Source organism: Pollachius pollachius (genome assembly GCF_949987615.1).
Source record: "Pollachius pollachius genome assembly, chromosome: 2".
Classification (NCBI taxonomy): Eukaryota; Metazoa; Chordata; class Actinopteri; order Gadiformes; family Gadidae; genus Pollachius; species Pollachius pollachius.
Window position 1 is genome coordinate 785,153 of NC_136935.1, and position 21,228 is coordinate 806,380.

At 44.2% G+C, this 21,228-nt stretch overlaps 1 protein-coding gene across 2 annotated transcripts; it reads right to left on the reverse strand.

Annotated features, from left to right (window-relative positions):
• Window positions 1-264: 264 nt before the first annotated feature.
• On the reverse strand, window positions 265-17,425 carry prom2 (prominin 2). Of its 2 annotated transcripts, none has more exons than XM_079730882.1 (24): window positions 17,140-17,425; window positions 16,007-16,348; window positions 13,946-14,010; window positions 13,527-13,732; window positions 13,219-13,339; window positions 12,530-12,593; window positions 12,312-12,401; window positions 11,433-11,629; window positions 9,251-9,316; window positions 8,692-8,755; window positions 8,200-8,356; window positions 7,522-7,674; window positions 5,924-6,047; window positions 4,621-4,685; window positions 4,293-4,377; window positions 3,952-4,095; window positions 3,636-3,704; window positions 3,442-3,534; window positions 3,059-3,112; window positions 2,829-2,909; window positions 2,296-2,364; window positions 2,059-2,148; window positions 1,543-1,655; window positions 265-1,325 (listed from the first exon to the last, which is right to left on the reverse strand). In XM_079730882.1, the coding sequence occupies exons 2-24, from the start codon at window positions 16,257-16,259 to the stop codon at window positions 1,274-1,276; spliced, it is 2,475 nt and encodes an 824-aa protein (XP_079587008.1). In that variant the 5' UTR covers window positions 16,260-16,348; window positions 17,140-17,425; the 3' UTR covers window positions 265-1,273. The 2 variants fall into 2 exon arrangements, with proteins under 2 accessions (XP_079587008.1, XP_079587007.1); XM_079730881.1 differs by having other exon boundaries at window positions 16,007-16,270; window positions 17,140-17,424.
• Window positions 17,426-21,228: the final 3,803 nt, after the last annotated feature.

Sequence of the window (21,228 nt, forward strand, 5' to 3'; positions counted from 1 at the left end):
GATTACGTTTAGAATTCAGTTTAAGCCTATGGCTTGGAGTTTAATGTAGCATTTCAGGTACATTTCGGATGCAATTGCCTTATATGTTTGGAGAACAACATGGGGTAAATTTAGAATGTAGCCTTGGAGCGTGGGACATAGAAGACTCCTGAAAATGTCTCCCTGTGTCTATGGCTATAAGATGAATTGCAAAGAGCAGTAATCTTATCATAAGACAATAGCTTAAGACCCGGGAGTAATGAGTATGCAAAAACAGAACATATGAATCTGTAACACATTTTAATCAGCTTTCACATATTCAGATGTTTTCACATTCAATCAAATCAGATACAAATACAATATAAAGTGCTTTCATTACAATAGTAGAAGATTAATCTAATCAAAATGAGCACAAAATGAGCACAAAAACGCCCCCAAATCAGATCACTACAAACTGAACGCTAATTTTGCCTTCAGCCATGTTGTACAACTTCCAGTTTCAAGACATCTAAAGTGTTAACCAACCCGTGATTGTCTAGATATATTTAATCAGTTATTTATTTATATAGTAACAGGTTCTGTTTAATTGCCATCGATGTAGTCAATTACTTTTGTTCTTCTTTCATTGGCATGGCCAGGACAAAAAAAAGCTGCAAATGCAGGTTGGCACAATTATAGGAAGTTGGTGTTGGTCAAACCCTCAATCCTATTTTCCAGTGTCTTGTCATGGCTTTGCAAAATAATCATACTTTTCAGCCAAATTAAGTATAATATGTGCAAGTAAAAATAATAAGAGAGCAACTTATAAATTAAAGAGAATTCCCTTGAGAAGTAAAACCATATCATTAAGGTTTTTTTAAAGGTTAATACAAATGTGAAGTGTAGGGACAATATTATCCACAATATAAAAATAGAAAATATATGTGATATAATACACATATAATATAAAAGCCATAGGAAATGCGATATAAAGTAAAACAGACCTGATTTAAAAAAACAAAACAATTTGAAGTAACAAGTACTAAAAAATATGGTTCATGCAGACCCGGAGATGCCTGCCACCCATTCAGTTATTGTACCTTGATGATACAGATTGCAGACCAAAAGTCTTGTTTTAGGCTCGAAGCACACACACACACACACACACACACACAGAAACATGCGTCTCATCATAGCTAGTTAAAGGTCATAACTAGTGTCCTACTGCACACACAATGAGATACCTCAGACCGCAGGAAACACCGTTTGTGAAGGTGTTGTGTTCCTTTGTGAGTCGGCCGTCTTCCTCCTGGCCTCAGTACTGCAGCATGGTAGCTCTGGGGATCTGGTTCATCACAATGTTTTTGCTGCAAACCAAAAGATCACGCTTTTATAAAGTGTGTATATTATTCTATAATCGTGAAACAATTATGTCAATGTATGTGTGTGTGTGTGTGGGTGTGTGTGTGTCTGTGTGTGTCTATGTGTGTGTGTGGGTGTGTGTGTGTCTGTGTGTGTGTGTGTATGTTTGTGTGTGTGTGTGTGTGTGTGTGGTGTGTCTTTGTGCGTGCGTGTGCTTCTCACTTAAATTCATCCGCTCGCTTCATCTTCCGGTAGTACTTGGACAGTTTGACAGACAGGATGATGCTGGGGATGAAGAAGATCATGCACCAGCCCAGGCTGAACCAGAATGCATTCTGGGAAGGCGGGAAAAGAACCATGTTATGCAAGCATACAAAAAAGGCATTAGACTCACTGAGGATAACAAACATTGACCATATTGATTCACCACGCGCATATTTGTGTGCAAATCCACGTGCAATGGAGATATGCCCCGGGGAATTCAATACTTATACGTTGGGTCTTGCTTTAATGTGTGCATCTCTACCTCCCAGCCTAGAACTAGAGCTCGACTCCAATAGAATCAGCGCGACAACACCCCAGGTCCAAGACACCCAATAACAGCTCAAGATGCACAGGAGTACGACAACAACCAAGACCTCACTATTTCACCAGACGTTAGTTCATGTCGTTGGGCGGGCAGCAAACCTACTTTTAAAATATAAAAAGATAACACAACAAAATGGTGGTCCTCCTCACCAGAGACTCGACCACGTTGGAGCAGACGATGACCACCGCCGCGTCCAGGGCCCCGGACAGCGGACCACACCGGCCCACCTGCTCTGTGATCTGAGGAGAACAGAGGCCCCTCAGCCACCTGGCTGTGTGCGCGTGCGTGCGTGCGTGCGTGTGTGTGTGTGCGTGCGTGCGTGCGCGTGTGTGTGCGTGTGTGTATGCCGTTAGCCAAAGGGAATGCGTTTGTGGCAAAGTGCTTACGGTCGAGATGGCCCAGGCCTCATAGGCATCAAATAACGTCATCTGGCAGTTTAGGAAGGCTCGGCTCTCCTAGGAGAGAGAGAGATGGGAAACACACATATACAGAATATAAGAGAAGGAGACAACACACTGGGTAAGAGAGAGACAGGGAGAGAGCGCACAGCTAAGCACAGAGCTAAATTCTCTTTATGTTTAACAGTTAGAATTCAACTGAATAGTATGCTTGTAAAATGTATTTTCAAAGTTGAATAAGACTGCAGTGAAAAATATACGGATGATACCAATACAACTTGTAAATTACCAGTAACAATTTGGTCAAATGTAACTTTATGTTCTTGGATTGACTGGTTCATCATCACACACACATGCAGATCAGTCAAGACAACCAGCATGATCACACACACACACACATTCCTCCCCCCATCTTGCCCCAGCGGATCTGTCCCCCTCTGGGCTGTGGGGGACCCCCAGAGGCCGGCCGCCCTGTATCACTCCTTGCCTGGGACCGTCATGTGACTCAGAGCTTTACTCACTGCCTTGACGATCTGCGTAGTGTTTGTGTTCAGGAAGTCTTGTGCTTTTCCAACTTCACTGGAAACCGTCGCCACCGTTCCCTGAAAGAACAAGACCGCAAACAGAAGGATGTTTATTTATCTATTTTTAACAGAAAGAAAAGGTGTTTTCTGTTTTTCCTTTACATATTTTGACCACTGCTGTACTTTTTTCCTTTCTTCCCTCCTTGCTATGCTGTATATTTACTCACGTTCGTTTTCACAGCTTGGACTTCAAGTTCATTTATGAGCAACTTGAGGTTTTCCTAAATGGGAACATAAAAGCATCATGTAATATTTCTTTGGGTTCTAGAGAAGACTTGTATATTCAAATGGGCAGTCAAGAGAACAAAACAATAATAATATAATAATCAATGACTGCCTTCATTCAGTTTGGGTTCAGACACATCTGCCTACTTAAACAAGGGGCTAGGGAGAATGTTAGCAAGAGAGAGAGAGAGAGAGAGAGAGAGAGAGGAGAGAGAGTTGTCATTATGTTTGACAGTTGGAGTTTGTGATGGGCAGTGTGACCAGTGTACCAAAGAGGACACAGGGGTAAACATCGGAGAGGGAGAAGATCAGGCTCAAAGCTCACAATTTGTGGGAAGACGACTGTTTCCATGTCTCTCTGTATTGCTCTCAGATCTGTGGTGGCCTCTTTCAGCTGAGCTTTAATCTCCGGGTTTGGCTGGAGAGACATAAAGTTGAATCAAATGTAATAGGACAAATACCTAGACGCTCTAAGATGGAAGGATTTACTTCTTTTTAACTTTGGTTTGTTTTACTCACTTGATTTTCTGCAATGACATCGATACTGTCCGCAGACGTATTGAGATTCAATTCGGTGATGTTGGTTAGCTGTGAGGTGGAAAACGCTGCATTAGTAGCACACCACGCACACGTGAAAACACACACAACCGCGTACAGTCTGCATACAGCACAGACTGAGCTCTAGTCATTCAGCAGACATTTCTATCCAAACCGACGGACAGGCGGGGGTTATGTAGGGTCGGGTCCGGCGCGAGGATGAACCCAGGTAGACCGTGGACATCGGGGCTCGAACCCGGAGCCTTTCAGCTGGGAGCCAAACACTCCAATAGACTACCTTCTCTCTGGTTGAGTCGAAGTCGATCTGTTTGAGTTTGTCCGGGAAGTCGCCGAGCTGCTTGCGGACCTCTGGGCTCAGAAGGGTGATGCTCGACAGGGCGATTTGGGAATTCTCAAACTGCTCCAGGATTTCCGCTGTATACTGTCAACCACCGGGAGAGTATACAGACGGGAGAGAGGATAGAGAGGGAGACAGAGATGTACACATAAACAGAGAGAGAGAGAGACAGAGAGAGAAACAAAGCGTTATGAGTGACTCAGAAGGAGAACGTGAGGAGGTCTTGTGCAGAGAGATATACGGGTCACGGTGCGTCGCGGCTGGGAGCAGGCAGTACTTACTTTAGACACGTTGAGCATCTCCTCCAGGTTTATGTTCTGGGACAGGTTGAGGGAGGACCATATAGGCATGTCCTTCCTACAATCACTGTAGACACAGACAGAAAGACAGACAGGTGGACAGAGAGGTAGAAATAAGAAAATAGTAATGGTAAATTGAGTCCATTGTTGTTGTTTTTCACAATTCAAATTATAAAATAAAGATAAATCAAAAGCAGATTTACAGTTCAAAGTTTTGACTGTACATTTTTGTGTGTGTGTGTGTGTGTGTGTGTGTTTGTGTGTGTGTGTCAAGTGTCAAGTATCGAGTGTGCCTCGGTTGGCTACAAACCTGTAGATTCCACCAAATGTGACGTTGTTGGGCAGCGAGGGAACCAGGCCGGACGCGTCGATGAACTGTGGAGCAGGAAGAGCATGGAGAACATGAGCTCACTGTAGCCCGCTGTAGGGCTGTAGCCCGCTGTAGGGCTGTAGCCCGCTGTAGGGCTGTAGGGCTGTAGCCCGTTGTAGGGCTGTAGGGCTGCAGACCACACTGTAGCCCGCTGTAGGGCTGTAGGGCTGTAGGGCTGTAGCCCGCTGTAGGGCTGTAGGGTTGTAGACCACACTGTAGCCCGCTGTAGGGCTGTAGCCCGCTGTAGGGCTGTAGGGCTGTAGCCCGCTGTAGGGCTGTAGGGCTGTAGCCCACTGTAGGGCTGTAGGGCTGTAGGGCTGTAGCCCGCTGTAGGGCTGTAGGGCTTTAGCCCGCTGTAGGGCTGTAGGGCTGTAGCCCGCTGTAGGGCTGTAGGGCTGTAGCCCACTGTAGGGCTGTAGGGCTGTAGCCCGCTGTAGGGCTGTAGCCCACTGTAGGGCTGTAGGGCTGTAGGGCTGTAGCCCACTGTAGGGCTGTAGCCCGCTGTAGGGCTGTAGGGCTGTAGCCCACTGTAGGGCTTTAGGGCTGTAGCCCGCTGTAGGGCTGTAGCCCACTGTAGGGCTTTAGGGCTGTAGCGCGCTGTAGGGCTGTAGCCCGCTGTGAGGCTGTAGCCCACTGTAGGGCTTTAGGGCTGTAGGGCTGTAGGGCTGTAGCCCGCTGTAGGGCTGTAGGGCTGTAGGGCTTTAGGGCTGTAGGGCTGTAGGGCTGTAGCCCGCTGTAGGGCTGTAGCCCACTGTAGGGCTGTAGGGCTGTAGCCCGCTGTAGGGCTGTAGCCCACTGTAGGGCTGTAGGTCTGTAGGGCTGTAGCCCACTGTAGGGCTGTAGGGCTGTAGCCCGCTGTAGGGCTGTAGCCCGCGGTCACTCAGCCGCCATATCGGTTCGTTGGGTTGGGAAACTTTCTAAAACCTTTGCGGAAAACGTGCTAGCTGAGAGGGGAAATGGAAGCCAGACCTAAAAATAAAGTGTTAGAGTGTTCATGGTTTTCTTAAGATTCTGTGCGTTGTTTGGTGTATGGGTCTGTGTTTGATTGTATGTGTGTTTGAGTGTGAGTGTGAGTGTGTGTGTGTGGGTTTGTGATGTGTCTGTGAGTGTGTGCGTGCCTTTATACATGTATTTGCGTCCGTATGTGTGAGTGCGCGCGTGCATGTGTGTGTGCGTGTGTGTGAGTGCGTGTGTGTGAGTGCGTGTGTGTGAGTGCGTGTGTGTGTGTGTGTGTGGGGACTACCTCCAGGAGCTCTCCATTGTTCCAGGGCTTGCAGACCAGCGTGTAGAGGTTTCCTCCCAGCAGGAAGAGCAGCAGCACCAGCAGCATGAAGAGCCAGGAGTACAGGAAGCTGAATCCTGCTCCCCTGAAACAGAATGGAGAGGTATCAGTCCATCCTGCAAACCCTTTATTCAGAGTCACCTTTACATTGTTCAATAACGTTGAATTAAATTCAAATTCAAAAATGAATTGATAACAAACGTGAGACAAATAAATACAGAATGCAATGGTAACCCTCAGATGTTACGATCATAATGAGCACTTTAAAATCCTTCAGTGAAATCAAAAGTCTGGTTTTGGGATGGTATAAAGCAACATGTATACCATACAAACAGGTTGAAAAATGATTCAAATTCAGCTTTTTTAGAGGTTTAACCAAATGATGTTCACTAGCTGATTTATTTTCTAGTTCTGAAATAGATTATTTATCATATTCGTGGGATAGCATGCTGATCCAAGATGTTTCCCTTGACACTTGAATGGATGGATGAATGACACCGTTGCATTTCACCATTGCATTAGGCCATTTACTGGGGGCAATCTGCAGCTACTGAGTGCTCGTTTGGGATCATTTCGGGATCCAATCAGCCAGATCAGATCACTTGAAAGCAAACTCTGTGGGCAGATATATCAAGGGGTAATCTCTTCCCGTCCATGATTTGAAAAACGCAGTTGGTAACAATAAGGGGCCTCTCTTTGGTTCTGCTTCAACTTTGTACATTTTTTGCTGAATACAAATTACTTCCCTTTGGTACGAAACAATCCCCCTACTCATTCCTACTGTGCCGTTGTGGTTTATTTATTTTATTTTATTTTTACCAAGAATGTGTAAACCGATGTGTAAACCGAGAATCACCGGGCATGGTTTAAAACCAAGCCCCAACCACAGCGAGATATACCAGCATCCAATGCAGAAGTGACCAACATTGCAGTAGCACTGGGTGGCCACTACGAGGTGGTACAAAAGGGAGCAATTCTTTGTTGACTCACATGTTAAACAGGCCGTTTTCACCGTCTTATTAAACCTATTTACAGCCTGGTCCAAAAAAACATTCTAGTCAGTATGTTTATTTCATATCTCCATGACAACACTGAGGGGGTGAAATTTTTTTTAGGAGGCTAGTATTTATTTTATTGGAGGTTAAAATGTATGAATAATTAGGGACGCGGCCTCTTCAGTGACAGCTAGCCGCTGACTCTCACTCTGTACGTCACCTAGATGGGCGTATCTCCCGCCCCCCATTAATGGGGGGCGGGAGATCAATGCCCTTTTTTGGTTAAAGGAAATGAGGCGGAGTCAAACTATGACATGTCAAACTAAGATGGTGACGCGCATAAACCAAGAGAATTGGATGCAGTTGGAATAACTGAGGCCTGCCCGGATGCTACATCCATTTTATGTACTATCTATGTTTAAAACCAACAGTGAGATTGTTGGTTATCTGGTCGGGAGGACAACTACGGTGAACCCAAAGGGTTCTCGTGTCTCAACGCCGTGTGTAACCCAGCCCTCCAGGCCAGAGAGACCCCTCCACCCTTCCCCCTCCACCCTGACTCACATCAGCAGGAAGGAGCCCCCACTGGCGGCGGTGCAGGAGCGCTCCCGGGGGTCCGCCCCCGGACGCAGTCCGGCCGGGCCCAGGAGCAGACCCAAGGTGTTACACAGAACCACCAGGAGAACCAGAACGCTGATCACCACCCCGACGCCCCACCTGGAGGAGCAGGGAGGAGGAGGGAGGAGCAGGGAGGAGCAGGGAGGAGGGAGGAGGAGGGAGGAGGAGGGAGGAGCAGGGAGGAGGAGGGAGGAGGGAGGAGGAGGGAGAAGCAGGGAGAAGCAGGGAGGAGGAGGGAGGAGGAGGAGGGAGGAGGAGAGAGGACCAGGGAGGAGGAGCAGGGAGGAGGAGGGAGGAGCAGGGAGGAGGAGGGAGGAGGAGGAGGGAGGAGCAGGGAGGAGGAGCACCAGGAGGAGGAGGGAGGGAGGAGCAGGAAGGAGGAGACAGGGAACACTGGTTAGCAACGCGTCCTTCATGAGAGTGCACATGGCAGCTGTGTGTGTGTGTGTGTGCGTGTGTCTGGATATTTGTTTACATTATCTTACGTTATTCTTTATTGTGGTTATTGTGTTCAAATTACTTTTTAACATTGAGTCTACTTTTTGTAGTGCATCTGTGTTAAGATGTGTGTAACTGATAAACACATCTATGCGTATATATAGATAACAATATAACAAGCATTACTTGATATGGTTTCCTTTCTGGATGTCTCCGCTGACCTGGTCCATCTCCAGCTTCACCTGCTCCAGGGAGGTCCCCAGGTCCTCCAGACCAGAGAGCTGGAGGCCTTCCAAGCCCTGGGCGATGGCTGCCTCGATGCCCCGGAGCTGCTCCTTGGCGGCTGACAGGGTAGCACGCACACACACACGCACGCACGCACGCACGCACACACACACACACACACACGCACACGCACGCACACACACACACGCGCGCACACACGCACACACACACACACATGCGCACACGCACGCACACGCACACACACGCACGCACACACACACACGCACGCACACACGCACAGGAGTACATACCGCACACATTCACACAAGATCAGGATCATATAGAAATATGCATTTCTTAATATGTACAAAATATTTACATACATTCAAATATGAATGTATGTCCCCTTTGAATAAGAAACTTTTTCTGAAGATTGATGATTTTTTTACTTACTCAGAATAACAGCCCTGGTGTCGTTAGTTACTCTCTGGGGAATGCTGTCTAAGTAATCATCTGCCTATGATACATACATACATTTTTTAGTAAAAAATAATCCAGAATATAACAGGCATAAAATATATATATGCTTCTTATTCAACATGACCAACATACTACAGCAGGTAACCCAATATAGTGAAAGTTGTGTTCGAAGGCTGGCCATGTGATATTAACGGGGTTAATGTATCAAGAATCCACAGGGAAAATATAAATACTAGATGTACAGTATATATATTAAAAGATCTAACTCTGGAGTAACCTGGGTTAGATTCCGACCTATTGTCATATTCTACATTTGCTTTCTTGTTTCTCTTCACTCTCCGGTCGGAAAATCTATACTTTCTTAACTCTGCCCTAAGTAAAAATGCAAATTAAAAATATAAACCGTACAACAATTTATATGAATAGAGTTACCTCATATGTGAATGCTAGAATTGTCATCATTCTCCCTAATCTCTCATCTCAAGTCTGTCACACACAAGTAGTTCCTTGTTCCAGGAACAAAATGACTCACTACAGATTGAAGTTTTGCATTGATGACCTCAACTACAGCAGTCTGAATTCCACTCAGGTTAGGAATCTGTGAACGAGGCACACAAATAGAGAGAGAGGGGTGGGGGAGAAGTTAGATGCAAAAAGTGTATATTCCTTCTAAGAAGGGCCGCATAGAGTAGATATTCCAATCCAGATCACATGAATCAGATTACTTTATTTACCCTTCTGTTCTGTTACAATTGCTCTGCTCATGAAACATAAATGCAGTGTACAATATGTAACATTGACACTAAGGGCCCTATCTTGCATCCGGCGCAACTGACTTAATCACTGGCGCATGTGTTGTTGCTAGTTTGCAACTGGCGCAGAGCGTTCTTTTCCCTCGGTTCGGCGAGAGGAGGAGGCGTGTTCTGGCGCAAACATTCCTTGGTTCTATTTTGCAGTTTCAGAAACCACTTGTGCCACAAACCAGGAAACACCTGGTTTAAAGTCAGTGGCAGGTTGTTCAGATGCTATTTTAAGGGGGCATGCATAATGTTGCTTGTGCACCTCGCGCATACACTTTGCTTCTCTCATCTACCTAGCCACACATTCTTGGTAAATTATTTGGAAAAGAACAGCTGATACAGCGGTAATAAGTTGTCCTTTAAAATCAATGCATCTGCAACCACCGTACAGCAAACACATATTTTCTTGACACAGACATCGTGTACAAGCCCATAACTTTTAGGATTGATGAGTATTTGATCATGAGAAAACATTGTTTTATCGCGAGTGAGTGTTAAAAAGAATGAGTGAATGCGGGCGCGCGTGTGTGTATGTGTAAAAGAATTAATGAATGCGGGCGCGCATGTGTGCGTCCATCTGTTTAAACACACGCAAACTAAACACGTAACGCATAATACAGTCCATGGCAATGTATATTAACGGGGGGACACATGCATATTAGGAACACAAGTCGATAACGATAATGCACACAATACTGATAAGAAACGATGTCTATAATGTATTGCGTATATCATTAAATAGAACCACAGTTACTGCATATCATATGTTATATCATATAAGTTTTCTTTGCCGAAATTTATTTGAGGACTCAGTATTTCTAAAGTTGTGGAAGAAAACCTTATTCCATGTGTGAATTAGGCCATATTATTTAGCCATAAACTGAGCCATTTGAAGTTTGAAATTCATGTGCATCTGTCTCTTCGGAGACTGCAGACGCGATGCCAAAATATCAACTCGTCAGATTCAAATGCGCTCATGGCTCTTAAAGGGGATGGGAGCTGGCACTCTCATTGGTTTATTGCACGTTACGCCCAAACCACACCTACGGGTAATTAGGCTACTTCAGACCAACCCTTTTTAGATTTGCGTCGGGCGCAAGAGTCATTTTTTGCGCCGGTAAAATAGCGACATCGCCATAGAACCGCCCACAAAGCTACTTGCGCTTGGTGCTTCTCCCTTGCGTTTCAGACCGTTAAAATAGGGCCCCCAGTGTTTAAAATGGGGACTGCAGTCCAGATTCACAACATTGGAGAGAGCGGTCTCCGTCCACGCTCCTCTCCCCAGGTTGAGTACACGGAACGAAATAAGAAGACAAGCCGAGCACAACATTATATATTGACATTATATATGAGTCTGACACTTAAAGCTGATCTCCTGTGTACGATGTGTACGATTACAATATATTTATTGCGTGTAAATGATTATTAATGAGCTCATGTTGCATCTGTCGTGCAGTTCTTCTGCGCTCTGAGCTGTCTCCATCTCTCAACATTCAACACAGCTTTAACACAGCTCTGGCCATGGAGTTTTTCTTAGGTGGGAAATATCTAGTGCAATCTCAGTTGACTCACTCACTCTCTGTGTTTCCACAACTTGCCCCTCAGATACTAAAAAAGTGATTTGATTGATATAAATAACGTATGATTCGATTCAAATAGATGCTGTTTAAAGAAATCCCTACCCCACACTACAATGACATCGTAATTTATATAAACATTTACATTTAGGGCAATTAGCAAACGCTTTTATTCCAAGCGATTTAACAATAAGTTAGTACTTTCTCTTACACTTAGTACTTTCTCTTACATTTATCTAATACCATATTTGTTTCTGTCTAAAAGTATCCGAGTCACTTGGGGATAAGGACTCCTCACCTCTCCGCTATACCTGGACTACCCCTCAGTGCTGCTTACCACTAGCGTGGTGTCCACTGTTAGTTTCTGCAGTTCTGGCTCTAGCTGGGAGCAGCGGCTGCAATTTGGGTTGCGAATGGTCTGCGTGAGTTTGGCTCTGACAGCCTTCACGTTGGCCTGGATGATATCGATGCTGCCCTGCAGCTGGTCCACGGTGCCGTTCAGTTTATTCAGCAGATTGTCGGTCTTCAAGGCATCTGTTCACACACACGCACACACACACGCACAGACACACACACACACACACACATGCACCCACGCACGCAGGCACGCACACACACAATTATTGAGTATATAGTTGCAAACTAAGTTCAAGAAAGTAATAAAATGCAGTTCTTTACAGTAGAATTTAAACACAACAATGGCTGTTGTGTGGGAGTACATTGCTTTAGCCACATAGCTCCATAAGTAACGAGTCAAACACATGAACCAGCGTGGCTGTGACGTACCTTAGTAACCAGTCTACCCTGAACCAGCATGGCTGTGACGTACCTTAGTAACCAGTCTACCCTGAACCAGCATGGCTGTGACGTACCTTAGTAACCAGTCTACCCTGAACCAGCGTGGCTGTGACGTACCTTAGTAACCAGTCTACCCTGAACCAGCGTGGCTGTGACGTACCTTAGTAACCAGTCTACCCTGAACCAGCGTGGCTGTGACGTACCTTAGTAACCAGTCTACCCTGAACCAGCGTGGCTGTGACGTACCTTAGTAACCAGTCTACCCTGAACCAGCGTGGCTGTGACGTACCTTAGTAACCAGTCTACCCTGAACCAGCGTGGCTGTGACGTACCTTAGTAACCAGTCTACCCTGAACCAGCGTGGCTGTAAGGTACCTTAGTAACCAGTCTACCTTGAACCAGCGTGGCTGTAACGTACCTTGCTCCAGCAGGACGACAGAGTCCAGGGCCGGCTTCAGAGGGCCCCTGAAGCTCCATTGAATACGGGAACCCAGCTGAGAGCCAATGTCTGACACACACCAAAAGAAAAGGACATGTGATATGAAATGTTTGCGCATTTCTACGAGGATCTAAATATGGAAACCGTTTCATTTAAAAAAGGAAGGAAGGAATGACAGTGGAGGTCCTGGTACTTACCACCCAGGTTCTCCGTCACCTCATTGACAGTCTTGTAGCTTGCGTTCACAACATAGGTTAATTGCTGGGATTGGGAAAAGAAACACACTATTTCAGATGACATGCAACAAAGACAGCACGAATGAAACCCATGAAATACACCACAGATAAAACTAGGTGTTAACTAACTAGGCCTCTGTGAAGGATGGACCCAGGCCCACTTCAAAGGCCACCATTCTCTTTTTGACTCATTGTTTGTGTTGACAAAGGAAAGCATCGCACAACGCTGGGGCTCAGCTGGAGGACTGAAGAGGCGAGGGGGTTTGTTCAACACACCCGCACGCACACAAACACGCACACAAACACACACACTTAAGCAAACACACACACACACACACACACGCACACAAACACACACGCACGCAAATTCAACAACCGCCTGCTAAAAGCACAACAAGGGCAACGCTATGTGACTCATTCTGAATGACGCCACAAACTAAGCCATTAGCTATTTTAGTTACATTTGTCTTTTGAAAAAGAGAAAACTAACGGAATAGCACATCAATCAGTATTGTAATCGCCCATTCAGGCACTCGGCAAACACTTCTGAAACGAATGTCAAAGACCTTGACTCTCTGCATATGACAACATGCCAACCGTTGTATCCAAAGGGTTGAAGGGGATAAGCCTGGATGCTTTGAACCTCCTACCTGGGGCACATCGGTGATGAAGGTCTGGATGTTGTCTATCGTTGTGATGATCCCTCCCTGGCCTTGGTCCACACTGACCTTGAAGGCTTCGTTGCTTTTGAACATGCAGATGTTCCCCGCACTATGAACACACACATTTATACACACACGCACATACACACAAAAAATGACACGTACACGCAAACACATAAATAACATACATGAATAGCACGTTCTTACACACAGACTTGGAAGCCTGTAAGTGTTCCCAAAATGTTCCCAAAGTACCTCACACACACACACAAACTCTCCCTCTCTCTACAGCTTACAATAAGACGACCGTGGTGACGAACAGACTCCAGTAGAGGCTTCTCCTCCAACAGTTGATGCTGGAAGTCTGCTTCTGGTACATCTCCCCGCCACAGTTGCCACAGCAACGGCAGCATACCAGGAAGATACCCACCAGGGGCATCAGCACAATGTACAGGATGCCGATGGCCACACACACCAAGAAGCCCGTCTCATACCGTAAGGCCTGAACACACACACGTATACATAGAACATGGTTATGTTCTATTTGACATTTCCAGATCAAGACATCAAAACCACAAAAGTCATTGACATCACGTACATAGAGAGACTTTCTGTTCCATAGAGAAAGAAAGCTTGGTGGGGGATATTGTTTTAGGCCAATGCTAGAAGTTTCTATTGAGTTCATGAGTCAGCCGTTAAAAGTAACTTGTCTTACTGCGGTCCTGGTTTCCGGATCAGACACGAGTTTATTGAAGTCTTTAGTCAGCGACAGAATCAAATCTATTAGAAAAACAGGGCAGAGAAAGAGAAAGAGAGAGAGAGTGAGAGAGCTGAAATGCAAGTAGGAGAACCCAAGTCGGTTTGAATCTTTGAGTAAATGTAACCTCTTCTCAATGTCAGAAACGCAGTGTTGGGAGCTTTAGCAGTACACAGGGTTACCTGATTAGATGGGACATTTTGTGTCAGCATGAAATGTACGTAATACATAGCTGAGGTGGGGCATGGAGGTTAGCATAATAGATAATAGTATGATAACATAACGTTTGGACTTGAACATTTCGTATTAACTTTCACAATACTGTCAGGCTATAGACTAGCTACAACACTACGCATTACGAACACTTATCTTCTGTACAATACAAACGTTTTCTAAACCTCTCTAATTGTACAGCTGGGAACCCAACACCCACATCCCACGGCCAGGCCGTAACCAGGCAAACAAAAGCCCATTCAGAGACGGATTTTAAGAAAGCGTTTTCGCCGATTGTTGTTGACCTTAGCCTGTTTGCTTAAGGTTCAAGCCTTCAGAGGGAAAACCAAGAGGATATGCCATTATACCATTATGCCAGTGTCCAGGTATGCCAGAATGGAGAAGGTCAGTCTGTCTGTCAGATGTCTGTCTGTCTGTCTGTGTTTGTATGGCAGTCTGTTCTACAAGTGTTCTGCCTGATATCTCATTATGGCTGAATACAGGGCATAATTCTCAAATACTTTAAGTATAAGTTAATGTCAGATGAAATGCAGATCCGGTATAACCACTTATTGTTATAACCAGAGGTTATGTCAACACAGTATTGGCGAAATGTCAAATTGTTTAGCCTACGGTAATGGTTTAAGCTCGCTAGCATTGTCATTGTCAAGTATATTTGTGAGGTTGTCATCAAGTATGAATAACCAACACTATTATTTGTACTTTGTCCAGTCGCAACATAGCAAAAAACTAGCCTTGTAGCACATATATCTAAGCAGGTACCTGGACTTTTACAACAGACGGAGTGCTATAATTAGAGCAGGCTAGGGGAGAGAAAGAGGGTGAGAGCAAGAGAGAGAAGGTGAGAGAGAGAGAGAGTGAGAGAAGGTGAGAGAGAGAGAGAGAGAGAGAGAGAGAGGGAGAGAAGGTAAGAAAGAGAGAGAGGGGGAAGCGTGGTTACATTTTGATTATTATGTATAAAAATAGAAAGAGGGTGAGAGCTAGAGGGAGAAGGTGAGAGAAAGAGAGAGAAAGACAGACAGACAGACAGACAGACAGACAGACAGACAGACAGACAGACAGACAGACAGACAGACAGACAGACAGACAGACCGACAGACAGACAGATAGAGAAAGGCGCGACAGGGAAAAGCAAGAGCAATAGAGGGCACAGGTGAGAATGTGAGAATGAAACAAATTGAAAATATGAAGAAAGAGAGAGAGACATTGTGTGGGAGGTAGACACAGGGAAAGAGATAAATTGTGTTTTTTGAGTGTACGTCACACAAGTGCACCCTCTCTTGTTTGCTCATCCAACCCATTGCGTGGATATTCCCAGGACCCAACAATGGTTTCCCTAGTGTTAAAAAAAAGCTCAAAAGGCAAATAAAAAGCTATTAGGCTAAATGACCAGAGCACTTACTGTTATCTTTTCCTTTTTACACATTGGGTAAAAAGGAAAAGAGTCAGCCCGCTTGGAGAATAGGTTAAAGATTAACTTTACCAGAGGCATCATGTATTTAGCATTATCAAAATTATTATTATCCCTATTATTATATTACTATTATCACTAAAAACTGAATTTTCCTTGGAGTTAAATCAGCGTTTTAGTTCATGTGAGATTCCCAGTGTGTCTTCCTAGCATCCTAAAGTGGTTTCCAGTGTGCCTGCCTAGTGTCATAAGTTAGTTATAAGTCGGTTAATCTTCTGTCCTAGTACAACCACCTGACCTCCCATCAGCACTCCTACAGAGACAGCCGGTTGGACGTTACCTCCCGACATGAGCGTCCAGAGCGGGTCACCTACCCCGGGGGAAGGGCGAGGGCTGGACCGTGCCAAGGAAGGACTGCACAAGGGGGGCCATGAAGCCGGCCCCGGGGTCCGCCCCCACGCTGTCCAGGTACCCAGGCTGCCCTAAGGTCTGGGGGGCCGTCCCGTTCCCACAGGGGGCGCTGGGAGCGGGGGTCTGGGCCGCGGCCGACTTCAGCAGCAGCAGCACCACGGCGGCCCTCCACGCTCCACGCTCCACGGCCCTCCGCGGTCCCTCGCCGGGTCCCATGACGACAGCGCCTACGGGCGGGCCGGAGAACACTTGTTTGGTAGTACGGGGCCGATGGCATCAGAGGGTCGACGCTCTACAAATGAAGTCTAAAATAATAACAAAAACGAAAAGGAGGAAGTGCAGGGTAACAGTGCACTAAGTGGCCGCAAGCACACTGTGACGGAGATAAGGGAAGTCATTAAATCAGACCTTGCAGAGCCATTGATATGAGACTAAGTAAACCTCGCCCTTTATCCTTTCCGGCAGAGAGAAAAGGCTTTTTGTAAAAAAAAATAAAAAAATACCTCCTCTCTGTTTTTCTGTAAATAATGACACACCGGGACTGAACAGGTTGTGAGAAATCTACACAAATAAACGGAAACAAAAAGGAAGCTAGTGTAACATTCAGTGACATTTGTTCAGGATAGATGCAGGAAGACAATAAAGAATAAAAGAGCTGAACCAGACAGAGACAGAGACTAGCCAGGTAAACTAAGACACTGATACTTATTGTTGTTTGGAAAAGAGTGAATGTGCCTCACATGCTCATCAAGCTACCTACGTCAGAGTACAATACATTTGATTTGTAATAAATACATTGTCATTGACTGACAAGAGTCAAGAACAGAGCCAACATGTGACACAGTATTTGCTATAAACACTGCTTTAACTCCTTGTACCAACATATGGGTGTGTGAAGGACAGTGGAGAGCAGGCACTAGCAACCCCCATATAAATCCAGTTAATAGGACAAGGAAAGGAAACAAGAGGATACACAGAGAAAGAATGAATACATAGCAACATGTAGGCCAATAGATTAGGAAACAATAACAGGTAAAAGAGTTAGGACAAAGGAACCAGGAAATGCAGAATACAGTGAGAAGTTCAGATTATTCACCTATTGAATTTGTTTTTTCTTCCTTCTTCCTCACGAGCAGGTGCACAACTCTCCGAGGGATTGAGGGCTCCAGAACAGACTCCAGTGGTGTGGCCTCTTTAAGGCCAGCCTCAAGTGGGTGAGCTTTAGGTCCAAACAGGTGTATGACGGCTTAATCCCTATCCACACACACACACATACACCACACACAGACACACTACACACACCATAGAGTGGAAGTCTGAAGGACTGCCTCTGCCTGCAGTAGAAACACAAGCTAGTGGAGGGCAGAGGGAGGGAAGAAGGGAGGCGGCAGGAGATGAAAAGGGAGGGTCTGAGGGCTAGGAGCAGAGGGATCAGGATAAAGAGTGACGTGGGAATGAGGAGGTGTTGGAACAGAGTAAATAATGGAAGGGAGGGGGGCCAAACAAAAGTGAATTATTCCTTCAACGTTTGTTCGTTTGTTTGTGTGTGTGTGTGTGTGTGTGTGTGTGTGTGTGTGTGTGTGTGTGTGTGTGTGTGTGTGTGTGTGTGTGTGTGTGTGTGTGTGCGTGTGTTGGGATGGGGTTCAAATATGTGGGAAGTAGATTTGGATCTATCTAAAGCATGTTAAAACATGTATTGCAGGTCTTAAGACATTTAATGTGTGACTCGATTGATTGCTACTATCCCAGTTTAAAAACCAAAAGGTTTACTGTAGCTAACTAAATAGTTTTACAATTTAACCAAGTTTTAGGATTATTTGAAATGGAATGACAGTCAGGTACTCCACAAACCAGTAAAATATGGATCTGCTCTATCGTTTTTCCATCTCACTTCTCTCTCGCAGTATGCTTTTTTTAGCCGAGGGAAAGTGCATTTGCATGGAAGTTGAAACCACGTATTAATAATTTCCCTTTCTTAATTACCATAATAAGAATGCAAATTAATGTTGGTCCACTGTGGCCTTGCGCTTGTGGTCCTTTATTTCCCAAAGATCGGACGTCCACTGATCTCAGCGGCCGGTCACTAGTAATTCTACACTGAACACTCATCCATGTTCTAACTACATAAATACAAATTTTGTTTTTCAGCAAAGAATCTGACATTTTGAGATTTAAAAAAATCTTCAAAGAATAAAATCATAATTTCGAGAATGAAGTCCTAATTTTACGAGAATTAAGAATTAATTTTACATAATATTACGAGGAAAGGGACAAAATATATCAACAATGTGTTAGACCATTAGCATGGTACAGATGCAAACTTCCCCTGTGCAAATGCAAACTATGACTGAACATGATACCAAGTGACGAGCCATGTTCAGAGATAACAATCTAGTGATTCATTTACAAAAGCAAGCTACTGCTCCACAGGCTGCGCAACTGTGTTGATAGACATGCTTAGCGTTAACCCACCTGATATTGTAGCAACATTGTTACTAATATATGAACTATGAACTTTACTGACACAGTTACATTTATCTTAACCTAGTTAGGTGTGTGGTCTCAAACGTTTTCTAAATTTAAAAAATCTTCTGTTTTTCATGGGTTTTTTTTTAACAGGACGAGATTAATGTCGAAATGTCGACATTAATCTCGACATTTCGAGAATAAAGTTGAAATATAATGTCGACTTTATTCTCGAAATGTCTAGATTAATGTCGCCATGTCCAATGAATCATATGGAGAGAACAAGACCTTAACTCAGACTCACTTGCCCGACCCGTTGATCTGATGGAATTGTTCTTTAATGACCGCGGTCGAGGAAAGGGATTTTTTCCTCACGTCTTTCGTATCACTCCGCAAGTAGTCCGGTAATTTAGCAACCCCAGTATATTCGGTCGCTAAGCGACGTCAACGTTTTTGGCGAACTATTTCACTGCTGATCAACACTACCAATGGTAACAAGTAAATTGTAAAAATAAACACTGTGTGAAGTTATTTTTTCGCTGGCAAGTAGCCGTGTAATAAACGGGACAATGTATAGAACGCCGGTCAATATCGAAAATAAGCCCCTTCGGGGCGAAGCAAGACCCCTCCGACTCGCGGAGGGGTCCCTAACCCTACGCCGTCGTATTACTTGGAAAATCACATCGTGCATATTTATGGGTGAATGGGGTTTACATGCCACTATATTATATTGCTCAATGTATCACACGTTAATAAATAAGTGTATTATATCAACATAATCGTTGTTAGATTGATTCACCATAGTTAAGAAAGTGCACTATTTCTACCAGAAACATACTTCTCCATTACTGGGATCCACCTAGGAAATGAATTGTGTTTATAGATGATGCTCAAATACAATTAACCTCTGCTTTGTATTGCAGTTACTGCTATTTACTGAATAAGCTTTCAATACCACTGCTTATAAATAACTGCTCACAAAATGTGTCTTTCTCTGAGATAAATACAAGTGTAGTGAAGTCATCCAATTGCACAATTGGAACTTTGAGGCAAACTGTCGTATCCTCCCAGATCGTATCGTCCCTCCTGGCGCCAAGCAAGTTAGTTAGGAAATTAATCTCTCCCCTTGGTTTCCATGATGGCTATTATGCGCGAAGAAACGTATTGAGCTGTTATGTTATAGAATGTGTAACATGACATTTCTCTCTTGACAAAGTGGTAGGCCATGATATAATATGTATGTCTTCTTTGCATCTATGGCACAGTCTGATTGTATACAAAGGGCCTATAGTTTGGAAGATATGATTCACTTTAGGCCTAAATCAGGTTCAAATGGAGTTTAATAAAGAAAGCTCAGGTGCGAAGCACGATCTCAAATTAATTATTGGTTTCGTGTGGGAACAAAAAAAAAAGCATTTAAATAAGTAGGCCTATTGCATGCATCTTGTAAATAAAGAGCCTGATACGGATCCTTCAGTGAAAATTCATTTTATTGATACCATACATGAATCGTCAATGACAGATGCTAGGCAAAATATATAGATATATATGTATCAAATCACCCCTGTGACTGAGCACTACCGAAACCAGCTATGGGTGCGCTGTTGTTTCAGGTCTGTGATAGAACAATTTTCTCAGCATGTGTTGGGAGGGTCACGGGGAAGTTTTTTCGGGTAATATATAGGGTTTTTCTTCTTTCACTGCTAGGACCGACGGGTAGATTACAGAGATTAAGACGCCGATGAGAGGTTTTAAAACACAATAGTCCACAAATCCCTCGACAACCAGTGTTAGAGAAAACGCCCACGGGTTGTTGCCAGGTGGGAACCCAACTCGTGAGTGTGATCGGGTTGTCTGTGTTATTGGAGACCCCTAGTGGCGGTGATGTGGATATATTAATTCGGTGTACACGGAATCACAATTCCTTTTGTGACAAAAACTATTTGTACACCAGTAATTAAGAGGTAGAGCATATTTTGCAAGTACTAAAATATTTGCTCACTATTTTATTTTCGTCAGTTATTGGCTTTAACTGTTGATACATCAAATGGATAACCCACCGAAACTTGCAAAAAAGCAATGGTTTGAAAAAAAGGGTAATTGCTCCAGTTAATTGCAGAAAGTTATTATGACTCTTACAAGAAATTGAAGATGCAGACATTTCAATTTCTCCAATGATTTGTGTAGCAGAAGTGGAATTTACTGTATTTGTGAGAACTCTGCATAAAATGACCATGGTGGTGCCTAAATTGTTAGAAACGTCAAAAATGCATTTACTTAAAACACAAGCATTTTCTCATTTACCAACCCTGCCACTCACTAGACTTAATACGACAAATATAACAGATGTTGCACACTTGAGGTCGGCCTAAATAAAATGGCTGAATCTAGAAAAATAAATAGGTTTGCTAACATGACCCCAAATGAATCTTAGCAGTGATTGTTCCTTTTGTAGTCGGGTAAAAAAAAGAAAACTAGGAGCCTTTTATCTCTTTACATGAGACAGGCTTTGTCAAGGTATATGAGAAGTGGGGGGAGGGGGTACATAGAATAACTTACAAATAACTATTACCTAAAATATACAAGTACATACACAGAAACAGGAGGGTCAAAAATATGTTATACAAACAAATAGCATAGCATTAGCATTATCTTAAATTACATTTAGCTCCTTGGTTTGCAGCTTTCTCATTTGTGATTGAAAAACATTCTTGGGAAA